The sequence below is a fragment of the Spodoptera frugiperda genome, chromosome 7, assembly GCF_023101765.2.
Source record: "Spodoptera frugiperda isolate SF20-4 chromosome 7, AGI-APGP_CSIRO_Sfru_2.0, whole genome shotgun sequence".
NCBI lineage: Eukaryota > Metazoa > Arthropoda > Insecta > Lepidoptera > Noctuidae > Spodoptera > Spodoptera frugiperda.
The window spans coordinates 12146632-12167941 of NC_064218.1; the positions used below are offsets into that span (position 1 = coordinate 12146632).

Here is a 21310-nt window from a genome sequence, read left to right on the forward strand (position 1 = left end):
TATGAGATTTAGTTATTATGTTTGCTTTGTGGGTTTGTTGTTTTTTTTCTTATTGTGGTCATTTGGAACGGATTTCCTGTGTTCCAACAACACATCAACCGGGATGATATTATTATATGTTTGATTTAAAATAATATATGTACCAAATCAGAGATACTATAACTTGAGAAACCTTATAATTTTTAGTCCTTTTTTTGAGGGAGGCAGAACATCAACGACTTCTCCTCCCGCCTTATGTGAGGCGAGAGGAGTGGCAGACTCTTACTGACTAAACACCACCCTGTTCCTTCTCTTATTTTGAGCCGGAGCCCCGGTAACCAGTTACGTTGTCCGCAACTCCGGGTTGGGCGTCAGCCCTACTGGGCCCCATCTATGGATATTTTGAGTAATCATTTCAAGACGAATATGGATAATATTTTTGCCAATCATTTTAAGAAGATTGTTCCTAGATAGGTATCTAATATTTTGACCTATATTTGCAGGATTGGCGCCAGTAGCTGGAATGTGCACCGTCACCAGCAGCTGCACCGTCAACGAAGGACGGCACTTTGAAAGCGTCTACGTTGTCGCACATGAAATTGGACACAAGTCAGTATTTGTTCTTCAATTACAGTTTCTGTTTTCAGAACTGCCTTATTTAAATCAAGTCTTCAACATGTGCAGAAAGATCGGTATTTTTAAAGTTAATTTTGCTGCATCTGCATTGATATAGACAGGTGTGCAATCTTTCTTTTAAGTTTGAAAGACAAAAAGTGTACTAGTTTTATTTATCTTTCGTAAGACATAAAAAATAATTATTATGTTATCAGCTTATTTGCGTAACTGTTTGACGAGAAACTCGGCGAGTTTACCAAGCCATGCTAGAGGCTCATATTCATGACGCGGAAGCGACACACGATGCGGCGCTTGTCGCGCTGCTACTCTCGGGTCGAGTTCTTCTTCAAACAATTACGTGAATAAACCGATAAATTAATTTAGTTTTATTCGAATATCATCTATCAAGACATGTATTCCAACCATCTCAATATAACAGAGATAAAACGATATACATACATAGTCTACACAGAAAAAATATTTGGTACAAAATAAAATCTGCCATTGAATAGTCAATGACAAATAGTACACAGAAGTACTTTTGCAGATGTTCTCAAGTAGTTAGAACAGAAGTGTTTGCAATTAGCAAAAGTCGACTGACAGTCTGCTAAAATAATTAGGACAAACAAAGATCTTCTTAATATAACATAATGTAAAATATTTAACACTTAATAGGTATTTTACCCATCCAGCCACAATTTGTCTTAAAATTAGGTGAAAGAAAAGTAAATTTAGAAAATTTTTATTACAGGTAATAATTACTTTGCTTTAAGACAATTCTAGTAACCAAAACATTGGAATTTATTGTTCATAAACCATTTAGTTTCATGAGTTTCTAATATTTCAGTAATCATTGCGGTTTCTAAGATTTTTTAGGCTATTACTGTGCAATAGAATGGCGTTCTCATTACCGTTAGGTTAAAGAAAAAAATATTGTCCAGTTAGAAACTGCGAGCGATCTGTACTGGCTCAATTACCTAACTACAAGGAAAGCATTAGATCTTGATTGTTCTGTTAAAGGCACAATTAATGATGTCGAATTAATTTGGTATCGAAGATAACTTTATACGTCTAATAGTTGTGTTTATTAAATAGAAAAAAAGAGAAATGGAAGAAATATTAAGAAATATTATTACTATCAAAATATTATCCAGTAAGGTAGTGTTGTTTTAAAGATGAAAGATACTCTAGTATTACATTTTGCATTTTTTGGTTGGTTGACCTGATGGTAAGCAATCGCCGCCACCTATAGACACCTGAAACACCAGAAGCGTTACAAGTGCGTTGCCGGTCTTTAAATTATTGCCTGTAAAAAACTAGCAAATAATTTGTATTTCTCCCCGCAGTCTTGGTATGCGCCACGATGGACCTCTGGCAGACAACGGCTGTGATCCGAGCGCGTATATCATGAGCCCGACACTTGGCAGTGGCAAGATTACCTGGTCGCAGTGCAGCAAGAATTATCTACAGAAGTTTCTGGAGTAAGTATAATTATAAGAAAACTAGCTTCTGCCCGCGACTTCGTCCGCGGAAAATTAAAAAATTTAGGGTTGTACTACCCCTAAGGGAGATGAAAAATAAATGTTGGCCGATTATCATATATACCGGATAGGCACAAAAAAAAACATCAAAATCGATCAAGCCGTTTCGGAGGAGTATGGCAACGAAAACTGTGACACGAGAATTTTATATATTGGAAATCCACTAGTTTAAGGATAAGGACAAATACTCGTTTTAAAAATCGAAAGGCCGTAAAATGAGTATTGCTTTATTTATTTAATAAAAATCTTGTTCTTACAGCACAGTACAATCGCGATGTCTACTAGACCACGGAAACTCAGCCGGGCAGTTGGATCACAGTGCTGAAGGCATTCTACCCGGGGAACGATTTGATGCTGACCAACAATGTAAGTATAATGTATTGTGTCAGAAAAGACTACATCAGACCAGAAGACCACTTATAATAAAATTCTTAAAAACTATCTACATATCGTGGTTTGAATTGCCAAACAAAGTTATTTATGAACTTATACTTAGAATATAGACTAGCGTAGCGATGGAAAACTCATGTAGAGAATTTACAATTCCAGGTATGCTAAAATATGGACGAGGCAGTAGACATTCGGGAGCTCAGAGCCTGGAAGACATTTGCAGGGACCTTCACTGTCAACGTGAGAGGTACACCTGGACCTCTCATCCAGCTTTAGAAGGAACACGTTGTGGCGAGGACATGGTAAGTAACAAAATGTATAAAACATCGATGAGGACCAGTCTGATCTCGAAGAATACTGCCAAATCTCGGCGATCTTTTGACATCTGGTCCGAATAATGCCAAATCTCGGCAAAAATTATTTATTCAGAGACCTATTTAGGAAGACTGAATTAAACATACATAATAATATCATCCAGATTTCCAAGACAAAAAGTATAGCTGATATCATAGGCACATGGTTACCAATACTACGTAACGTAACGTCACGCTTTTTATCGCCAAAAGGGTAGGCAGAGGTGCACATTACGGCAAGTAATGCCGCTATACAATATGGTTCGGTTTCGGTTCTTTTCGAAAAGAGCTTGGTTCCTTCTAACCACCATCTCCAACAGTACTGCAGAGGCGGTGAATGCGTGGAACGCGAAGGGTCTACAGTAGTGAGAGGGGCGTGGGGTCGCTGGTCGGGCTGGTCGGAGTGTGCGTCGGCCTGTCTTGTGGACGACACGCACGCGCCCGCCGCTGCAGGCGTCGCTGTCGCCACTAGACGGTGCAATAGAGCGAGGTATGGGACGGAAGAATCACACGTCATATTTTTAAGATCTTTTACCTTTAATATAAAAATAAGTCCGGTTTTCCTTTTTGACGCTATAACTCCAGAATGCACGAACCGATTTCCACGGTTTTGCATTCGTTGGAAAGTTCTCGGGCTCCATGAGGTTTATAGCAAAGAATATTCAGGAAAAATTCAAGAGAAAAGCAGGAAAACAGGGAACATCATTGGTGGCGAAACGGAATTCGCCAGGTTTGCTAGTTAAGACAATATTTGTTGTTCTATAGTTGCTGTAACTGGTTGTTCAGATCATTTGCTGGTTGTGAAACGTTGAGACAAGTTGTATTGCATTAAAGACTGGTCGAAGATGCATTAAAAACACAACTATACCTAGCAGCATTCTTATAAAAGTAATATATTTAAGCTATCCAATCCATCTAATAACCAAATCAATCAATTCCCGTTACAGACATGAAAAGAACCACTGCGTAGGACACGACAAGAAGTACCAATCCTGTCATGCTCAGCAGGTAAATGTCATTCTCATAACTATCCTTAAAACAAGAGAAGAAAAGAGAAGATACTAAATAGATGTTTCTCGTTTACAGTGCAGTAATGTTCCGAGAATGACGGTGCGAGAATTTGCGGATCAGATCTGTTTGAGGGCACGTGATGTGGATCCTGATCTTATAGGAACTGGATTGCAGAGGATCGATTCTGATGGCAAGTTGATAATACCCATTAGAAGATTTGATTTTTACCAGGATTCGCTAAGATTAAAGTCAAAATCTTCCTTGTTAAGATAATATTAAAAGCAAGCCATCTAGCAAAATTTTAAGTAGGTAATGTCCAGCAGTGGACGAGAACATGCTGATGAGGATGATGATGATGATTATGATGAAGTAGATATAATTAAAAAAGTGTAACTGTTTCGCCCCAGACGTGAGCAGTGCGTGCGCGGTGTGGTGCGACACGCGCGGCGGCGGGTACAAGTCGCGCGGCTGGGCGCTGCCCGACGGCACCGCCTGCTCCACCGCCGCGCCCATGTTCTGCATCAGCGGCGTCTGCCAGGTAACATCGGACTGTTTCTTATTAAACGTGGTACAAGTCGCGCGGCTGGGCGCTGCCCGACGGCACCGCCTGCTCCACCGCCGCGCCCATGTTCTGCATCAGCGGGGTCTGCCAGGTAACATCGGACTGTTTCTTATTAAACGTGGTACAAGTCGCGCGGCTGGGCGCTGCCCGACGGCACCGCCTGCTCCACCGCCGCGCCCATGTTCTGCATCAGCGGCGTCTGCCAGGTAACATCGGACTGTTTCTTATTAAACGTGGTACAAGTCGCGCGGCTGGGCGCTGCCCGACGGCACCGCCTGCTCCACCGCCGCGCCCATGTTCTGCATCAGCGGCGTCTGCCAGGTAACATCGGACTGTTTCTTATTAAACGTGGTACAAGTCGCGCGGCTGGGCGCTGCCCGACGGCACCGCCTGCTCCACCGCCGCGCCCATGTTCTGCATCAGCGGCGTCTGCCAGGTAACATCGGACTGTTTCTTTTTAAACGTGGTACAAGTCGCGCGGCTGGGCGCTGCCCGACGGCACCGCCTGCTCCACCGCCGCGCCCATGTTCTGCATCAGCGGCGTCTGCCAGGTAACTGCAGACTGTTTCTTTTTAAACGTGGTACAAGTCGCGCGGCTGGGCGCTGCCCGACGGCACCGCCTGCTCCACCGCCGCGCCCATGTTCTGCATCAGCGGCGTCTGCCAGGTAACATCGGACTGTTTCTTATTAAACGTGGTACAAGTCGCGCGGCTGGGCGCTGCCCGACGGCACCGCCTGCTCCACCGCCGCGCCCATGTTCTGCATCAGCGGCGTCTGCCAGGTAACATCAGACTGTTTCTTATTAAACGTGGTACAAGTCGCGCGGCTGGGCGCTGCCCGACGGCACCGCCTGCTCCACCGCCGCGCCCATGTTCTGCATCAGCGGCGTCTGCCAGGTAACATCGGACTGTTTCTTATTAAACGTGGTACAAGTCGCGCGGCTGGGCGCTGCCCGACGGCACCGCCTGCTCCACCGCCGCGCCCATGTTCTGCATCAGCGGCGTCTGCCAGGTAACATCGGACTGTTTCTTATTAAACGTGGTACAAGTCGCGCGGCTGGGCGCTGCCCGACGGCACCGCCTGCTCCACCGCCGCGCCCATGTTCTGCATCAGCGGCGTCTGCCAGGTAACATCGGACTGTTTCTTATTAAACGTGGTACAAGTCGCGCGGCTGGGCGCTGCCCGACGGCACCGCCTGCTCCACCGCCGCGCCCATGTTCTGCATCAGCGGCGTCTGCCAGGTAACATCGGACTGTTTCTTATTAAACGTGGTACAAGTCGCGCGGCTGGGCGCTGCCCGACGGCACCGCCTGCTCCACCGCCGCGCCCATGTTCTGCATCAGCGGCGTCTGCCAGGTAACATCGGACTGTTTCTTATTAAACGTGGTACAAGTCGCGCGGCTGGGCGCTGCCCGACGGCACCGCCTGCTCCACCGCCGCGCCCATGTTCTGCATCAGCGGCGTCTGCCAGGTAACATCGGACTGTTTCTTATTAAACGTGGTACAAGTCGCGCGGCTGGGCGCTGCCCGACGGCACCGCCTGCTCCACCGCCGCGCCCATGTTCTGCATCAGCGGCGTCTGCCAGGTAACATCGGACTGTTTCTTATTAAACGTGGTACAAGTCGCGCGGCTGGGCGCTGCCCGACGGCACCGCCTGCTCCACCGCCGCGCCCATGTTCTGCATCAGCGGCGTCTGCCAGGTAACATCGGACTGTTTCTTATTAAACGTGGTACAAGTCGCGCGGCTGGGCGCTGCCCGACGGCACCGCCTGCTCCACCGCCGCGCCCATGTTCTGCATCAGCGGCGTCTGCCAGGTAACATCGGACTGTTTCTTATTAAACGTGGTACAAGTCGCGCGGCTGGGCGCTGCCCGACGGCACCGCCTGCTCCACCGCCGCGCCCATGTTCTGCATCAGCGGCGTCTGCCAGGTAACATCGGACTGTTTCTTATTAAACGTGGTACAAGTCGCGCGGCTGGGCGCTGCCCGACGGCACCGCCTGCTCCACCGCCGCGCCCATGTTCTGCATCAGCGGCGTCTGCCAGGTAACATCGGACTGTTTCTTATTAAACGTGGTACAAGTCGCGCGGCTGGGCGCTGCCCGACGGCACCGCCTGCTCCACCGCCGCGCCCATGTTCTGCATCAGCGGCGTCTGCCAGGTAACATCGGACTGTTTCTTATTAAACGTGGTACAAGTCGCGCGGCTGGGCGCTGCCCGACGGCACCGCCTGCTCCACCGCCGCGCCCATGTTCTGCATCAGCGGCGTCTGCCAGGTAACATCGGACTGTTTCTTTTTAAACGTGGTACAAGTCGCGCGGCTGGGCGCTGCCCGACGGCACCGCCTGCTCCACCGCCGCGCCCATGTTCTGCATCAGCGGGGTCTGCCAGGTAACATCGGACTGTTTCTTATTAAACGTGGTACAAGTCGCGCGGCTGGGCGCTGCCCGACGGCACCGCCTGCTCCACCGCCGCGCCCATGTTCTGCATCAGCGGCGTCTGCCAGGTAACATCGGACTGTTTCTTATTAAACGTGGTACAAGTCGCGCGGCTGGGCGCTGCCCGACGGCACCGCCTGCTCCACCGCCGCGCCCATGTTCTGCATCAGCGGCGTCTGCCAGGTAACATCGGACTGTTTCTTATTAAACGTGGTACAAGTCGCGCGGCTGGGCGCTGCCCGACGGCACCGCCTGCTCCACCGCCGCGCCCATGTTCTGCATCAGCGGCGTCTGCCAGGTAACATCGGACTGTTTCTTATTAAACGTGGTACAAGTCGCGCGGCTGGGCGCTGCCCGACGGCACCGCCTGCTCCACCGCCGCGCCCATGTTCTGCATCAGCGGCGTCTGCCAGGTAACATCGGACTGTTTCTTATTAAACGTGGTACAAGTCGCGCGGCTGGGCGCTGCCCGACGGCACCGCCTGCTCCACCGCCGCGCCCATGTTCTGCATCAGCGGCGTCTGCCAGGTAACATCGGACTGTTTCTTATTAAACGTGGTACAAGTCGCGCGGCTGGGCGCTGCCCGACGGCACCGCCTGCTCCACCGCCGCGCCCATGTTCTGCATCAGCGGCGTCTGCCAGGTAACATCGGACTGTTTCTTATTAAACGTGGTACAAGTCGCGCGGCTGGGCGCTGCCCGACGGCACCGCCTGCTCCACCGCCGCGCCCATGTTCTGCATCAGCGGCGTCTGCCAGGTAACATCGGACTGTTTCTTATTAAACGTGGTACAAGTCGCGCGGCTGGGCGCTGCCCGACGGCACCGCCTGCTCCACCGCCGCGCCCATGTTCTGCATCAGCGGCGTCTGCCAGGTAACATCGGACTGTTTCTTATTAAACGTGGTACAAGTCGCGCGGCTGGGCGCTGCCCGACGGCACCGCCTGCTCCACCGCCGCGCCCATGTTCTGCATCAGCGGCGTCTGCCAGGTAACATCGGACTGTTTCTTATTAAACGTGGTACAAGTCGCGCGGCTGGGCGCTGCCCGACGGCACCGCCTGCTCCACCGCCGCGCCCATGTTCTGCATCAGCGGCGTCTGCCAGGTAACATCGGACTGTTTCTTATTAAACGTGGTACAAGTCGCGCGGCTGGGCGCTGCCCGACGGCACCGCCTGCTCCACCGCCGCGCCCATGTTCTGCATCAGCGGCGTCTGCCAGGTAACATCGGACTGTTTCTTATTAAACGTGGTACAAGTCGCGCGGCTGGGCGCTGCCCGACGGCACCGCCTGCTCCACCGCCGCGCCCATGTTCTGCATCAGCGGCGTCTGCCAGGTAACATCGGACTGTTTCTTATTAAACGTGGTACAAGTCGCGCGGCTGGGCGCTGCCCGACGGCACCGCCTGCTCCACCGCCGCGCCCATGTTCTGCATCAGCGGCGTCTGCCAGGTAACATCGGACTGTTTCTTATTAAACGTGGTACAAGTCGCGCGGCTGGGCGCTGCCCGACGGCACCGCCTGCTCCACCGCCGCGCCCATGTTCTGCATCAGCGGCGTCTGCCAGGTAACATCGGACTGTTTCTTATTAAACGTGGTACAAGTCGCGCGGCTGGGCGCTGCCCGACGGCACCGCCTGCTCCACCGCCGCGCCCATGTTCTGCATCAGCGGCGTCTGCCAGGTAACATCGGACTGTTTCTTATTAAACGTGGTACAAGTCGCGCGGCTGGGCGCTGCCCGACGGCACCGCCTGCTCCACCGCCGCGCCCATGTTCTGCATCAGCGGCGTCTGCCAGGTAACATCGGACTGTTTCTTATTAAACGTGGTACAAGTCGCGCGGCTGGGCGCTGCCCGACGGCACCGCCTGCTCCACCGCCGCGCCCATGTTCTGCATCAGCGGCGTCTGCCAGGTAACATCGGACTGTTTCTTATTAAACGTGGTACAAGTCGCGCGGCTGGGCGCTGCCCGACGGCACCGCCTGCTCCACCGCCGCGCCCATGTTCTGCATCAGCGGCGTCTGCCAGGTAACATCGGACTGTTTCTTATTAAACGTGGTACAAGTCGCGCGGCTGGGCGCTGCCCGACGGCACCGCCTGCTCCACCGCCGCGCCCATGTTCTGCATCAGCGGCGTCTGCCAGGTAACATCGGACTGTTTCTTATTAAACGTGGTACAAGTCGCGCGGCTGGGCGCTGCCCGACGGCACCGCCTGCTCCACCGCCGCGCCCATGTTCTGCATCAGCGGCGTCTGCCAGGTAACATCGGACTGTTTCTTATTAAACGTGGTACAAGTCGCGCGGCTGGGCGCTGCCCGACGGCACCGCCTGCTCCACCGCCGCGCCCATGTTCTGCATCAGCGGCGTCTGCCAGGTAACATCGGACTGTTTCTTATTAAACGTGGTACAAGTCGCGCGGCTGGGCGCTGCCCGACGGCACCGCCTGCTCCACCGCCGCGCCCATGTTCTGCATCAGCGGCGTCTGCCAGGTAACATCGGACTGTTTCTTATTAAGTGTGGGAGAGCCATGCTTCGGCACGAATGGGCCGGCTCGACCGGAGTGATACCACAGTCTCACCGAAAACCGACGTGAAACAACGCTTGCGTTGTGTGAGTGAGGTTACCGTAGACCCAATCTCTCCCATTCCTCTTCCCAATCCCCGAATTTCCAACAACCCTTAAATTCCTAACCCCCAAAAGGTCGGCAACGCACTTGTAACGCCTCTGGAGTTTCAAGTGTCCATGGGCGGCGGCGATTGCTTACCATCAGGCAATATCTCTGCTCGTTTACCATAAAAATATTGGGTAAAATTGTTTTCTTCTTCATTGAGGTCTATTCCGATGTGCGTTATGTCAATCATAAAACGCTCAATATATTCCCTTTACGTATTGGTAAAGATCACCCTTGATCTCCTCATCACTAACAACGTATACTAAATCATTATATTTTCCTTCCAGAAATTCACATGCTCATCGAACCCTGACACAGAATTTTCGTTAAAACCAAGTGACTGTGAATGGGAGGCCTTGAGGACTGCCACACCACCAACGACATCGTAAGTTCTACGTTTCTTCTAACCAATATCTAATTCTTTCTCTTTTCTTCTTTTAAAATTGTTGCCCTAGGATTTACTCCTGTGTCGTGGGTGCGTTTATAAACACACAAGTTCACATAAACATGACACAAAGACCCGAAACAACAATTTGTGGATCACACAGAGTTACTCCGTGCGGGAATCGAAACCTCGTCACGTTGCGCAGCAGCCAGTTGCACAGCCACCATCTTTGAATACTTAGTGACAATGATATCAATTTTTCTATAGCAAAAAAAATAAATCATAAACATAATCATTTAACAAACCATTTACATTTTCCAGGACCAAGACATCAGGCACATGGCGTCGCGCAGTGGGCGGGCAGTGGCGGCCCGCGTCAGGCTGCCACTACCACTGCATCTCCCCAGGAGCTGGAGTCAGGCTCGTCACCGCCACCTCCAGGGACCGACCTCTGACCAGCATACAGCTGTGCTCGCCTGATAGTAGACCTGAGTCTGTGAGTATTTTGTAAACTGACTGACTGACTAAGTCATGTTCGTAGAATATTCTAAACGACTAGATGAATTAATTAAAATTTACGGTTTGCCCACGTAAATGTAAGAGAAAAGCTCTACTAGTTTCAAGACACAATGGGACACTTCATCATGAGACGTCACACAGCCTACTGAACGTCGCCAGCACGTCACCGCGTCTGCGCATTTACTCTCTTACGTGATTTTTAGTTGATTTAGTATGTCTCACGATAGTTATTATAAAAAGATTAGGCGAATGGTATCTTTGTAAAAGTTAAAAAGATGAATGAAGATGATTATCACCATCTTTACTATAATACCTAAGTATACTTAATGAAATAAGTTTTGTCTCGATAAACTTATAGCACCATATTTATTAACAAGGATTTAATTTTTGCAGGGTTGCACCCAAAGAAAGTCACCATACCAATACGCCACAATGGTGTGTACCAAGTACAAGGATAGAGTGAGAAGACTGTCTGGATTGGGCATGCAGATATCACCAGCTTTGGGTAAGGAAATCAAATAAATTAAACTTTTTTTTTCATAAACGTTGCCCCATTCTAGGATTTTCTCCTGTGTCGTGGGTGCGTTTACAAACATACAAATTCACATACATATGACACCCAGATCCAAAGCAACAATTTTGGGATCATACAAAGAATTGCTCCGTGCGCGAATCGAACCCGATACACGCTACGGAGCAGCTACGGTTGCCCAACCATAGGAGAGTGCCAACCGAGAAGTCATTGGCCAAAACCGGAGGTAAAAAAATTGCTGATCTCAGCAGTGGATGACACATGGGCTGAACGAATGATGCTTATGAAAACATCATGAAACACGCGGACATTCATCTACTATAAGTAAACCTACGATTTGAAACGCAAAATTTTGATGACTTACCTAACCACTTCTGTTCTAGTCTAGGCGAAAAACAAAATAACAAAATTGACACAAAAGACTTATTAATCCATCTCTTACTTGATCTCATGCTGCAGAGGATCCGGACCGTCCGTGTCGCATAGCGTGCCAGGACGAGCGAGTCTCCCATCGGTTCTACCTAGTCAACGGACACGAGGGCTGGTTCCCGCTGGGAACGTCGTGTGGGAAGAGAAACGCTTCCTACTGCGTTAGCGGAAAGTGTTTGGTAAGTAATATCAAAATACACTTCTTAATACTTACCTAATTTGCTTAAACATAAATCAATTAGAACAAATCAGTTTATCTATTAATTAAGTCACATTGTAACAGGGATGAGCAATTTTATTAATCACTAGCTTTTGCCCGCGACTTCGTTCGCGTGGAATAGTGACTTCCGGCAAATTTTTGGTTTTAACCACATAGTTCCCGATCTCGCGGGATCTCTTCAAAAATGAGATGTGGAAGATATTCCAGGGAACTAAAATCAACATAAAGCTCTGCGTTTGAATTTAATAGATTTACTCACTTATTGCAAAAATAGTTTAAAAACGGATAAACTAAAGAAATATTATAATCTCATTGCAACTGGGGATGAGCGATTCATCATACAATCTCCATAGTTCCCTTTGCATTGTCCAAAGAAGTCACCAAAGGTGCAAGTATTTAAATGCAACCTCCTCATGATGTACTAAACTGCTGTCCTTTTCGACACAAACTTGTTAATTAAATACTTCCTTAATCTTGGATGCCCTTTTTCCATTCTTTCTTTAACACGTTAACTGCCACGTAGGTCACCGGTGACCTATGGCAGTGGAGGTTAATTACATTTTTGGGTTCGACATCGACATAACAATAACCCCGGCTAGTTTTTTTATTTTTATTTTCAATGTACAGACAGCACTTTTCTACGATTTTATTAAATGTAATATAGATTTTGTCCTTTTCGACGCAAACTTATGTTAATTAAATACTTTCTTAATCTTGGATGCTCTTTTCCCGTTCTTTTTTTAACGCCTAATTACGCAAAAGTCCACTACCATGCTAATACAAGCCTTTCCCCAGGAATTCGGTCCGGACAACACGCCAGTGTCGGAGATGGTGTTCACGCTGCCGCTGCTGAGCCGCGGCGGCAACGCCAGCGTGTCGTGGCGCACGTCCCGCTCCGTGTCCTCGCGACACCGGCGGCGACGGAGTCTCGGCGCGCAGCGGATCACTGTCAAGGCCACGCTCGACCAAACACACCTCGATGATATTATTGCTAGGCTTAATTTGACACGTAAGTATGTTATAATGAAGTCTTTAATGAAAGAGGAGAAAAACTGAGCTGACAAACTCTTGATAGTAAACTAACAGCGCTTTCCATGGACACGACCACCGCTAAAGGAGTTACAAGTACATAGTTGCCCTTTTGTGATTGAGGATGGAGGAAAGGGATTTCTTGAAAGTGGGTGGACTTGGGACTCTAGTAACCTCACTTATGCGGCGAAATACAATGCCATCGTTTATTTACGTTGGTTTTTCTACAAGGCCGTAGTATCACTCCAGTCGAATCCCCTTTATCGTAGATAGATCAACAATTAAACATACTAATATCACATTTTAATCCATTATCATTCTTTGCAGACAATCTGAACGACCACATAACCTACTTCGACACGATACCGGAGCACATCGAGCTGGACTTCAGCAACCCGATACACATCGCGCCTGAAGACACACTGCTTCGGAAGAAACCTAGGCCAACGTGGGACTGAACTTTAAATGACTAATTATAAGGTCCATTTTACAACCTTAACGTAACCGACATCGCACCTTATAGGGTAATTGCGAAACGAAACTTGAAGCTATTGCAAATGTCTCGCGGGATTGCCCACACGACAAAGAAATTATAATCAACAAACGATAGCGCCTTTAAAACTACAGTGGCGCCATTGTTCAGAAATGGAAATGCAATAAGACTATAAACTAGCCTTTAATAGATATTTTGTTATATATTATTTATGATTTTGGGTACATTTTGTCTGTTGTATAGACTATTGTCTTTCGAAAAAATGGGTACGTTCTAATGAGACCTTTTTTTTGTATCGCGATGGAAATCTTCGTGGACTTCCCACGTCTTGGCTAAAACCATTGCAGTGTTGCTCCACTGCCTGTGACCGTGACCGCTTCGAGCTATCGCTAGCTGCAGGTCCGGCCACGATAGCTCTGGGAGGCTGCTTCCCTTCCTGGAGTGGTGTGCGTGGAACACTACGCTAGCGCCTACTCCCGCCTGTACAGCGGACGTGTGACTAACCGCAGTCAGTCGCCCGCAGTCTCCTACGAAGGTCGTACATCGGCTGCCACCTCACGGCGGTGACGACTGGCGGGTCTGCGGCGGGAAGTGAGAGAACTTGACTCTCTCTTCCTTTTGGCTGAAAGGCTTCCTTTGCCAAAATAACTTGTTCACAGAAGGTCTTTCTAATGAGACCTAAATGAAGCCAAATAAAACCTAGAAACTTCTCTGGAGTAAAGAAAGTTTTCTTATCCAAGGCATTATTTTATATTCCAGTACTATGAAAGAACAAAATTTGTACAAATATACCTCTCTATGAATTTTGTTCCTATGGTGCAATTTTAGGACGTAGATTATAATAGCGGCGGGAAGAGCAAACAAAAATACACCTTAACCACATTAGTGTTAAGTTGAAATTCCAACGCACAATACTGGAGTTACTTTAGGAGATAAGCATGTGATGGAATTTGAACATTAACACAATAACTTAAGGTACATTTTTATTTGTATCTAGCCGTCGTTGAGTTGTTAAAACAAATTATAGTTTTAGAGTAAATTTTGTAAATACTTTTACTACAATTAATTATTGTGATGAAATTTTAGTAATTTATTTATACATTATAGACTTTTATACCATTGTTATTAGGTAGGTTTTTAAGTGAATAAAAAGATATTTTATACCATTTTGTACAAGTTTTATTTTAAAGGCACTCATCATTTGTAACTGGGTTATAATTGTATTTAAACATACATAAACACTTACATACAAGATTTCATATCAATATCATAATAGGTATGTTTAATATATCATAGTCATGTAATATGTAGTTAAAAGTACAAGAATATTTATACCCTATGCGCCGTAACAAGGTGCGGCTGACAGATTCAGTAACGTTTCGTATCACTCTTGAAAGTTGCTGCGATTTAAAAATTATGCCTTAGTATTTTAACTGTATCACATTCGTATTATGTTAAATCATTCGGAAGTTTAGTTAATTAAATTAAAACCAACCGGAATGTTCTAGTCTTTAATTAAAATCTAATGAAATGAAAAATAAAGTAAAGTGTTATGCGTATAACGTAAAGCCATAGTCGTGTTTAGTGATGGGATATACTGCAACGATGGATAGGCAGTCGATGTTTTTTTTGAATAAAAAACAAAATCGTGCGTCGTTCATTTATCACTTAATAATACACCTTTCATTGCTTTGACGCGGCTCTCTCTGCGAAAAATGTAACAAATATGTATAGACAATTCCGGCGCCTTTGATAATATTACGAAGTAGAATAAGTTATAAACATTTCCTTAGATATTCTCATCCATTAGTAAATCTTTGTGTTGGCGTTCTTCAAGGCGTGCAGCAGTCTAGCCGGGTCCGTCAGGAACCACTGCCATAGTTTCCGAAGATTCTGCTTGTCGCCATTCTGGAAATACAATAGGAATTTACTTATTAGAACGCAATCATCACATAGCTATGGATTTTTCGCTTGATTCTCCGGAAAAAATTTGTATAATGCTCATATTGACCAACCTTTTGGTATATTTCAAATATTTCATTGCCTATCATTCACCACTTAGAACTACTGGTCAAAATATTAATATTAGTAACTTATGACTATCCAATATCCATGCAATTGATTGATGAACGGAACAAACTAGCGAAACATGACAAGTGACAGATGATGAACGAGACACGATCACATCGCTGTTATAAGGATTCTCCTTTTTCTATAGAACTTTAGGTAACTTTAGTCTATTTCCTAAAAAACTTTATATACTATAATGATGGTGATAACGAAATCCAAAATAAATAACAGTAATACCTTAACACTAGTAAACATGTTACTAGCATCGAGCACCCTGCTATCGACCAGTTCCATGTGTTGTCGCAGTGTATGTGCCAGTGTACCGACGCCGCGGTCCCCGCGCCCCGGCTGCCGGGCGCTGCCCGACCATACCGCGCTACGGAGCGATGCTGTTGACTCGTTGCTGAAATTAATATCAATATAACATTATGATTTTTGTGTGAGATAGGCCGCAAATTAGCTGATAGATCAGCTGGTTCCAAAAAGTATAACTCAGTGGTCTTTCTCATAGGTAGGTGTCCAACATAATCGCTTATCGCGTTCTCGTTTCGAGGGAGGGCAAACGTTGTACTAGGGGTACTGCTGTTTCCAAAAAGGTATAACTCGGTGGTCTTTCGTCTTAAGTGAATAGGCGTCTAACATCATCGCTTAACATTTGGAGAGGGGTAAAACGTTGATCTATCAAGTATAAAAAATAACTTCTATAAGCAATCACCGTCTATGGAAACCTGAACAAAACCAGAAAAGTTAGAAGTATGTTGTCTTAGAGAGAAGTAATTTGAGCCACCGGTAAGTTCACTCACACGGTGAAATACAACGCAAGCGTATTCTCTCCAGCCGAATCATGAAAACTTATCACCAGTACGCTTAGTACGACTTTGTTTTACATTTAAAGTAAGCGAAACGAGAGTTCGTTCGGCGCTCTGACTGGTTGGCTTATTCGAGCCGGCCAACCAGAGCGCATACAGATCATGTGTCATTGAAATACTATCCAAATTACACAACTTCCAAAAAATATATAGGTAATTATACTTACACAGCCACCGCAGCATTTTCTTTCTTCCTATACCCATCTTCAACATTATCCTTCAGCTCTTTGACTTGCTGTAACACCTCATTGTACACCTTGACCAGTACTCCGGCGTCACCCGACTGTGCACCAAGAATGTGCAGTAGTGCTTGCACCAACATATCTGAGGACTGAAGCTTCAGCTCGCAGGACTCTTGTTCTGAACATATCTCGTTCATTGAATCCTGAAAGAAGAGGTAATCGGTTTTGAGTTTTATGTCAATGTAGTCAATGACTGCCTCGTTGGCCGTGTGGTCGCAAGTGCGACTGCCAGGCAAAGGGTCTTAGATTCCCGGGTCGGTCAAAGTATTACCTAGCTTTTTTCGGTTTTTCGAAAATTTCTCAAGTAGCACGGAATCAGAAATTGTGCCCAGTATATGGCAATAGGCTCACCCCCTATTACATAGGATTCATAACACAAATGGTGAAAAGTGGGTGTACATTGATGTACGGCATTACGTGCCCTAATGTGCGGCTCTGCCTACCACTTCGGGAATAAAAGGCGTGACGTTGCAGCAGTTTACCACAGTAAATTACTGTTATCACTAACAAAGTAATAAAACGAGCAAATAGCTTCACTAGAGGACTGACCAACAGACAGACGTTATTAATATTATTATATTTGCTTTGACGTTCAAAAGTGCCTTCCTGGTCTATTTGAAATAAATGATTTTGACTTTTGAAACTGAATATACTCACAATGCGACTACCAACAGCACTGGTCTCGGCGACGACATACTGCCTGAGCTGCGAGGCGAGCTGCAACAGGTCCTCGACAGCGCGCAGCTCGTGCCGCAGCGCGCCGTACACCACGCGGTCCAGGGATACAGCGCGGTGGGTCGTTTCCAGGAGGTGGGTTAGGTCGGCGTGGATTTGTCTGGGGAGAAAGGCGTCATTTAATGCATACGTTACTCCTGGGAGAAACTCCATCATCAGCCTATAAGTGTGTCATTGCTGGACAGACGTCTATTCTTACAAGAAGAAGGAATGGACATTAAATACAATGCTTATTGAATTTATTTCATGGAATATAAAAAAAAAGACAGATAAGGAATAGATACTTGCTAAAAGTGGCTTGATCATTCGAATGTTTAGTGTTACGCCAGTGATGTTTAAATAAACCTAGAAACATGGAAGTACCTAAAAAAAATCGGTGTGTGAGTGTGGTTACCCTCCCCAATGTTCCCAATCCTCGATTCCGCAACAACCCTTAATTTCCTAACCCCCAAAAGGCCAGCAACGCCCTTGGCCTCTGGTGTTTCGGGTGGCCTTAGGATGAGCACGGAGAGACGAGACGGATCACCGTCTGCTCGTTTACCGGTCTATATCATAAAAAAGTCACACATAGACTTACTGTCTCACAGCTAAAGCGCAGCATGCCGTAGTTTCAACTGCGAGTGTGGTTCGCGAGTCCACCAACTGTTTGACTGCATTGTGCAACTGTTGGTAAAGGATGGACTCCTCCTGTTCTAGCAACTCCACTGCGCTCTGAGCTTCCATTAGACAGGACCTGGGGGAAATCAGATGAGATATGTCAAAATTATCAGGATAATAAAGATTTTAATGATAAAAGAATACTTAACAAGACTCGGTCGGACGAGGTCGCCCTCGTTGGTCTAGTGGTCGCAAGTGCGACTCCCGGGCAAGTGGTCTAGGATTCGATTCGGTCAAAGTTTTTTAAAATTTAATTTTCGAAAATTTCTCAATAGTAGCAGTTCTCGGTATATGGCAACAGGCTCACCCTGTATTACATGGGACTTATAAAACAATTGATGAAAAATGGGTTAACGTCACGTCTTTTAGCCTCGATAATTAAACATTAGATTAAGACTCTTATTCATTACACAATAAGAGTTAAAATAAAATACATAATACTTACATTATCTGGCTAGGGTGTACGTCTTTATAGTTGGCCACTAGCGCGACTTTGGCTTGCTCTCCAGATAATTCAGCTTTGGATTCAATGTACGAGCACATTGCGTCGGTCAACCTAGAACACAAAAATGTTTAGTGGAATATGAATCTTAAGACTTAAATTACAATAGGACCTATTTACATTGATCTATCTCAGTTACAAGATGTGATATAAGTTAAATTTATTATTATTATCACCATTCTCTTTTGTGATATTATAGTGTGGAACAGAAGAGTACACACTCTACAATTATTGTCACAAATATCTAGAATTAAATTATGATTACATATATATTTTTTAAAAGAGTAACAAATGGAGTTACTTTCTCATTCTTTTCCATTCGAAGCTACACTAGGGAACAAGCATCTAGCTTTACTTAAAGACAGACTCACAGACTATTGTTTATTTCTTTATTTGTTGTTGTTTCAAAAGTAAATAATTTTTTCATTGGAATAAATTATATTTTGGCTTTGACTTTGACTTTGATAAAATATAAAGAACTTCCTCACCTATCCTCCATGCTCTTAGCTTCAGCCAAAGCAGACCTCAGTTCCTCGTCAGAAGAGGTCTCGTTTGCTTTCTTAACAAACTTCTTACTGGTGTACAGGTCAAAGTGAGATCGGAATAGCGCCTGAGATTGTCTGTAAGTCTCAAACGGGCCAAATGTGAAGAATTTTCTTGCATTTTCCTGTAAAGAATGTTGTTATTTAATGCTATATTGAAATTAAAAAAAAAAAACATTGCCCCACACTATGAATTTATCTTGTGTCGTGGTATTGTGGGTGCCTTTACAAACATACAATTTCACATGCATATGACGACCAGACTCAAAATAACAATTTGTGGATCACATAAAGAGAGAGACAATCGAACATGCTACATGTTGCATGGCAGCAAGTTGGCTTATATGTGACTTATAATAAGATAAGTAGCTAAATCTTTAGGATTTTTTTGCTTAACTGATCAGTACTATCACAGTCTTTGAAAACAATACCTTATCACAATGACAACTGCTATACACATCCAGGGTATCAGCTATCACATCTATCACACCACTTGTGATAGACTCCACCTCCTGTGCGAGGGACAGGCACTCCTCGGCTGCGGCACTCTCATCATCCTTCCATTGGTGGTATGAGGAGTTCAGCTTTGATATTTCTAGTGTCAGTTCTTCTTTTGTTTGCCTGTAAATGGAATTGAGGTTGGTGTTTGATTATACAGTTACAATACAAGTTCCATATTGTACAATACAATGTTTTGCTAAGCAAAAAATTCAGAATTGCTTTTGTATTTTAATGAATAATATTTAATGAAACCTGACCAGGCAAAAACCATAGCACCTCAATAATTTTTTTCTCATCTTTTACATCCCCCTGGACTTCCACAAATAATACAAGCCTAAAATTTGGTAAACCGGTCCAGCCGTTTTTGAGTTATAGCGAGACTAACAACAGAAATTCATTTTTTTAAGACTAATCACCTGAGAAATTTAAAATAACACCTATTTAAAGCTGGGATGGGCAACCACCTTACGATAAATATGTGACTTTGCCATCAAATCATATAATAGTAGATATGAATATTAGATTTTGAAGTCATTAGTTTAGTTTATTTACATTTTCTATCACTCATTCCTATGCATAACAAAACATGTTATTTTCTACCAACACTAGCAGCTACTATAAAAATAAGTTTAAATTAATCATAGAATCTTACCCATTCCGTCTTTTCAAGTCACTAAGGATAGTTTCCTGCTTCTGCAGCATATGGAGCCTTTCTTGTAACATCTTGATGTCCAATTCCACATCTTCTTTCGAGTCCTTATCTCCTGGCAAGCAAATACCTTCATACTCTTCTTGTATGGCAGTTATAGAAGATTCTAGTTCTTCTGTAGACAGAAGACCTTTCTTTTCTAGTTCTATGTATCTGCAAGACAGAAAAATGAGAATTTGTTAACATTAAATAAATTAATACTTATGTTTGTCAATTTAGAGCATTTGTTCGTGTGTTTTATATGGGGATTGTTGTAATAAAGTCTATTATATGTGATTTGAGTCAATAAGTATCGTTATAAATATGAATAATACAATAAATTCCGTAAAAATACGAGTTCCAACTACGTGACAATTTTCAATTGGAACTTGTAGCTGCATATAGTAAAACATTTATAAATCGTAATAATAGTTTAATAAACGGCTTACCGACATTCCTCACGGGCACTCAAAGCATTATTATGATCTAAATTATTATGTAGCCAGCGCAAAACTCCCGCAAAATCCCGATCATTCAACATCCATTCAAATGACTTTTTGTAAGTATCGACGCCCAAACTATGCAAGAATGGCACGAATTCTTCATCACTCATCTCGTTTAAGGCATTCATTTTTATATTTAATCAATATTTTACCCATAAAATAAAATAAAACATACATAGGCCGTTAATGTTTTCGAAAAATCAAAACATTATAATTTGACGTTCAACGTTTTAGGGTTGCCAGGGTACTCATACACTTTGCTACCAAAAAATAATTAAAATCTGTACTATCTATGTCAAAATCTTAATTATGGAACATTGTCTTAAAAACTGATTTATTAAATCAATATTTTAGTGAAAAGTGTGCTTACTACCATAGAAAATATGTGAAATTAAATCAAAAACTTTTCGACATTATCATATTTTTTCTACAATATTTGCATATATTTTATTCTTGGCAACACCAACAAAGCATTTGCAAAGTTAGTATCAAACTAAGATTTTTTTTTTAGCATGAATGAGCCGGCTCGACCAGAATACCACCACCTCACAAAAAATTGGCGTGAAACAGCCCTTACGTTGTGCCAACGCCCCACTTGAGTTGAGTAACCGGAGCCCACTATCTCTCCAAAGCTCTTCTTGCAACTTCATGGTTTTGGGGGAGTCGATGGACAACGTCGATAACTTAATAACAGATAATGGCATTTTCTAAGTAAAATGACCTTTATTAAAGGTCATTTGACCCGGAGTCAAGAAGTTTGGTGGTATCACACCCCCGTGTCTCGAAAAGCACTTAAAGATATTAGTCCTGCGGCTGATCTCTCTCCACTAGTATCGGTCT

At 44.8% G+C, this 21310-nt stretch overlaps 2 protein-coding genes across 3 annotated transcripts in view; one reads left to right on the forward strand and one right to left on the reverse strand.

The window, feature by feature from the left end:
- Nucleotides 1–14327, forward strand: part of LOC118266126 (A disintegrin and metalloproteinase with thrombospondin motifs 16) — a 67326-nt gene extending 52999 nt beyond the window's left edge. For both annotated transcript variants that reach the window (XM_050695104.1, XM_050695105.1), the window contains exons 5-18: nucleotides 483–588; nucleotides 1941–2075; nucleotides 2395–2501; nucleotides 2685–2827; nucleotides 3199–3368; nucleotides 3826–3886; nucleotides 3965–4079; nucleotides 4297–4427; nucleotides 9842–9939; nucleotides 10261–10435; nucleotides 10852–10963; nucleotides 11450–11598; nucleotides 12435–12648; nucleotides 12996–14327. In XM_050695104.1, the coding sequence (XP_050551061.1) occupies nucleotides 483–588; nucleotides 1941–2075; nucleotides 2395–2501; nucleotides 2685–2827; nucleotides 3199–3368; nucleotides 3826–3886; nucleotides 3965–4079; nucleotides 4297–4427; nucleotides 9842–9939; nucleotides 10261–10435; nucleotides 10852–10963; nucleotides 11450–11598; nucleotides 12435–12648; nucleotides 12996–13126 (1847 nt within the window). In that variant the 3' untranslated portion in view covers nucleotides 13127–14327. The remainder of the gene's footprint in view (nucleotides 1–482; nucleotides 589–1940; nucleotides 2076–2394; nucleotides 2502–2684; nucleotides 2828–3198; nucleotides 3369–3825; nucleotides 3887–3964; nucleotides 4080–4296; nucleotides 4428–9841; nucleotides 9940–10260; nucleotides 10436–10851; nucleotides 10964–11449; nucleotides 11599–12434; nucleotides 12649–12995) is intronic.
- A 437-nt stretch (nucleotides 14328–14764) lies between these two features.
- On the reverse strand, nucleotides 14765–20687 carry LOC118266125 (augmin complex subunit dgt3). The gene is made up of 10 exons (XM_050695118.1): nucleotides 20417–20687; nucleotides 19932–20141; nucleotides 19210–19399; nucleotides 18725–18903; nucleotides 18180–18290; nucleotides 17655–17810; nucleotides 17000–17177; nucleotides 16268–16485; nucleotides 15469–15634; nucleotides 14765–15069 (listed from the first exon to the last, which is right to left on the reverse strand). Exons 1-10 carry the CDS (start codon nucleotides 20596–20598, stop codon nucleotides 14968–14970), a joined length of 1692 nt encoding a protein of 563 aa, XP_050551075.1. The 5' UTR covers nucleotides 20599–20687; the 3' UTR covers nucleotides 14765–14967.
- Nucleotides 20688–21310: the final 623 nt, after the last annotated feature.